The sequence below is a fragment of the Aplysia californica genome, unplaced genomic scaffold (assembly GCF_000002075.1).
Source record: "Aplysia californica isolate F4 #8 unplaced genomic scaffold, AplCal3.0 scaffold00193, whole genome shotgun sequence".
NCBI lineage: Eukaryota > Metazoa > Mollusca > Gastropoda > Aplysiida > Aplysiidae > Aplysia > Aplysia californica.
This window is the reverse complement of record NW_004797463.1, coordinates 673,516-675,775: the sequence shown is the minus strand read 5'-3', so window position 1 is coordinate 675,775 and position 2,260 is coordinate 673,516. Positions and strand designations below refer to the sequence as shown.

Below are 2,260 nucleotides of genomic sequence, written 5' to 3'. Positions count from 1 at the left end.
TTTTTTTTTTTTTTAAAAATTTATCCCTTTTTTATTGATTTATTTTTTTATTATTTATTATCATCACCTATCCCCATTTATTGGGGAAAAATATTAATTTTTGAGATTTATTAGGGAGGGATTATTATTTATAATCAAATATTAACCGTTTTTTAAACGTTACTTTTCTTTTTTTATTATGGGTATGATATTTTTATATATGTAAATATATATATCATATATAAATAATAGATATATACCCTGATTCATCCCCTGCCCCCCCCCCCCCACCCTTGCTCCGACAGGCAACACACAAGCCCACGCTCACCGCACGTGTCTTCCAAGCGGCGAGTGGCTTCCCTACACCAACTACAGCGAGTGCCTGGATGCTTACGCCAACTACAGCATCACCACACAGCTCAGCACTCAGCCGCCGGAGCAGGACATCACCAGACAGGTAGTCTGCTTCTTCTGCCTCTTTTTCTTCTTCTTGTTCTTCTTGCTCTTGCTCTTCTTCTTCTTCTTGTTCTTGTTCTTGTTCTTGTTCTTGTTCTTGTTCTTCTTCTTCTTCTTCTTCTTCTTCTTTTTCTTCTTCTTCTTCTTTTTCTTCTTCTTCTTCTTCTTCTTCTTCTTCTTCTTCTTCTTCTTCTTCTTCTTGTTGGTCTTTTTCTTGTTCTTGTTCTTCTTGTTTTACACTTTACACGAATTTTCCTCACTTCACCCAGGTGGGAATGGGTACCCGGCTATAGACAGTGAAAGATCTTGTCAGTTTGTTAGTGTTTGAGCCCTTATTCAGCTGCTTGCACTGTATGCTTCCCGGAAAGCTGAGAATGTTTCGGAGTGTACTATGGTCTGCTGGGGTAATAATATAGTGTAAAGCGCATAGAGCCTACTGTTGAGCGTGGATATGCGCAATACAAATGCTATCTATTATTATTATTATTATTATTATTATTATTATTATTATTATTATTATTATTATTTTGTTTTTCTTGTTCTTGTTTTACTTCTTCTTCTTCTTCTTCTTCTTCTTCTTCGAGAGAGAGAGAGAGAGAGGCGAGAGGTCATAAAAATAATTTAACACAAAAGTCTGCACTGAGAGAGAAGAAGAGGAAGAAGGATGAGGATGAGGATGAGGAGGGGAAGAAGAGGAAAAAATAAAAGGAGGAATAGAAAGTTGATGAAATGGAAGAGGAAAATTAGGAGGAAAAAGGGGGATGAGCAAGAGGAAGAGGAAACGAAGGAATGTGTTGTTATTGCTGGTATACCTGTGTTGGTTTTAGAATTTGAGTTACTTAAGATATAATCAAATGTGAGGCAGCGTGGTGGAATCAGACTCTCGTCAAAATAATGAAATCAAAGATTTGCTCAGCAATTTTTATCAAATTTCTGTTTTTTGGCTCTACACCTCTTATGTCCATTTACAAACACATTCATTAGAGGATTTCACCGAAAACGTTGATTAAAGGCACAAAAATAGACATTTACAGTTTCCATGGACTCTCCAACTTTGGAATTTACCAAGCTTTGGCGCTAATTTTACCTCTTAAACCATTTGACCCCCACCTCCTTCAATCCAAAATATCTCCACTTCTATTGAAGTTGGATGGGTATTTTTTTCATTGAAAGCAAGACAAATGAACAAGCTTTAAGGTGATACCAATAACTCAATATGCCCAAAAATTGACGAGAGCCTGATTCCACCTCGCTGCCTCACAAATGAAGAAGTCTTGGTTGAAGCAAATTAAAGACGATGGCTTATGACGATTATTATACGAAAGCGACAGACACATTTCATTGGACACAAAATGCGGAAAAAAGCTTTAGGGAACATTGTAACAACAGGCAAGTTTGATGGAAAGAGAGGCAGAGGTAGACAGAGGGAAAAGATACTGGACAAGTTGACAACATGGCTGGGAACAGTAAGAACAACAGACACCATTGCCGCTACGCAAGATAGAATGAAGTGAAGGTCCATGATCGCCCACGCCAGTCGGCAAGGCACCGGATGATGATGATGATGATGATGATGATGATGATGATGATGATCATGATCATGATGATATAATCAAACCATTGAGGCTCCCACAAAGCTATAGTTCTACACCGATTGCAACAAACAAGCAACTATACTACACGAACGTTTTGGAGTGAGCTTCACGTGAGGTCAGTCTGCTCGTCTTCAACGAAAAGATCTCACATACACATGACATGTTACGTGAAACAAATAAACAAGTGCCTACGCACACTCCCACGCACGCACGCACACACACACACACAC

General features: G+C 38.5%; 1 protein-coding gene across 1 annotated transcript in view; it reads left to right on the top strand.

The window, feature by feature from the left end:
• The window catches only part of LOC101858628 (corticotropin-releasing factor receptor 2), a gene marked incomplete at its 3' end in the record, with an annotated part of 220,906 nt that overhangs the window by 216,132 nt on the left and 2,514 nt on the right, over positions 1-2,260 (top strand). The window contains 1 exon segment of the mRNA XM_005098783.3: positions 285-436. Coding sequence (XP_005098840.2) covers positions 285-436 — 152 coding nt within the window.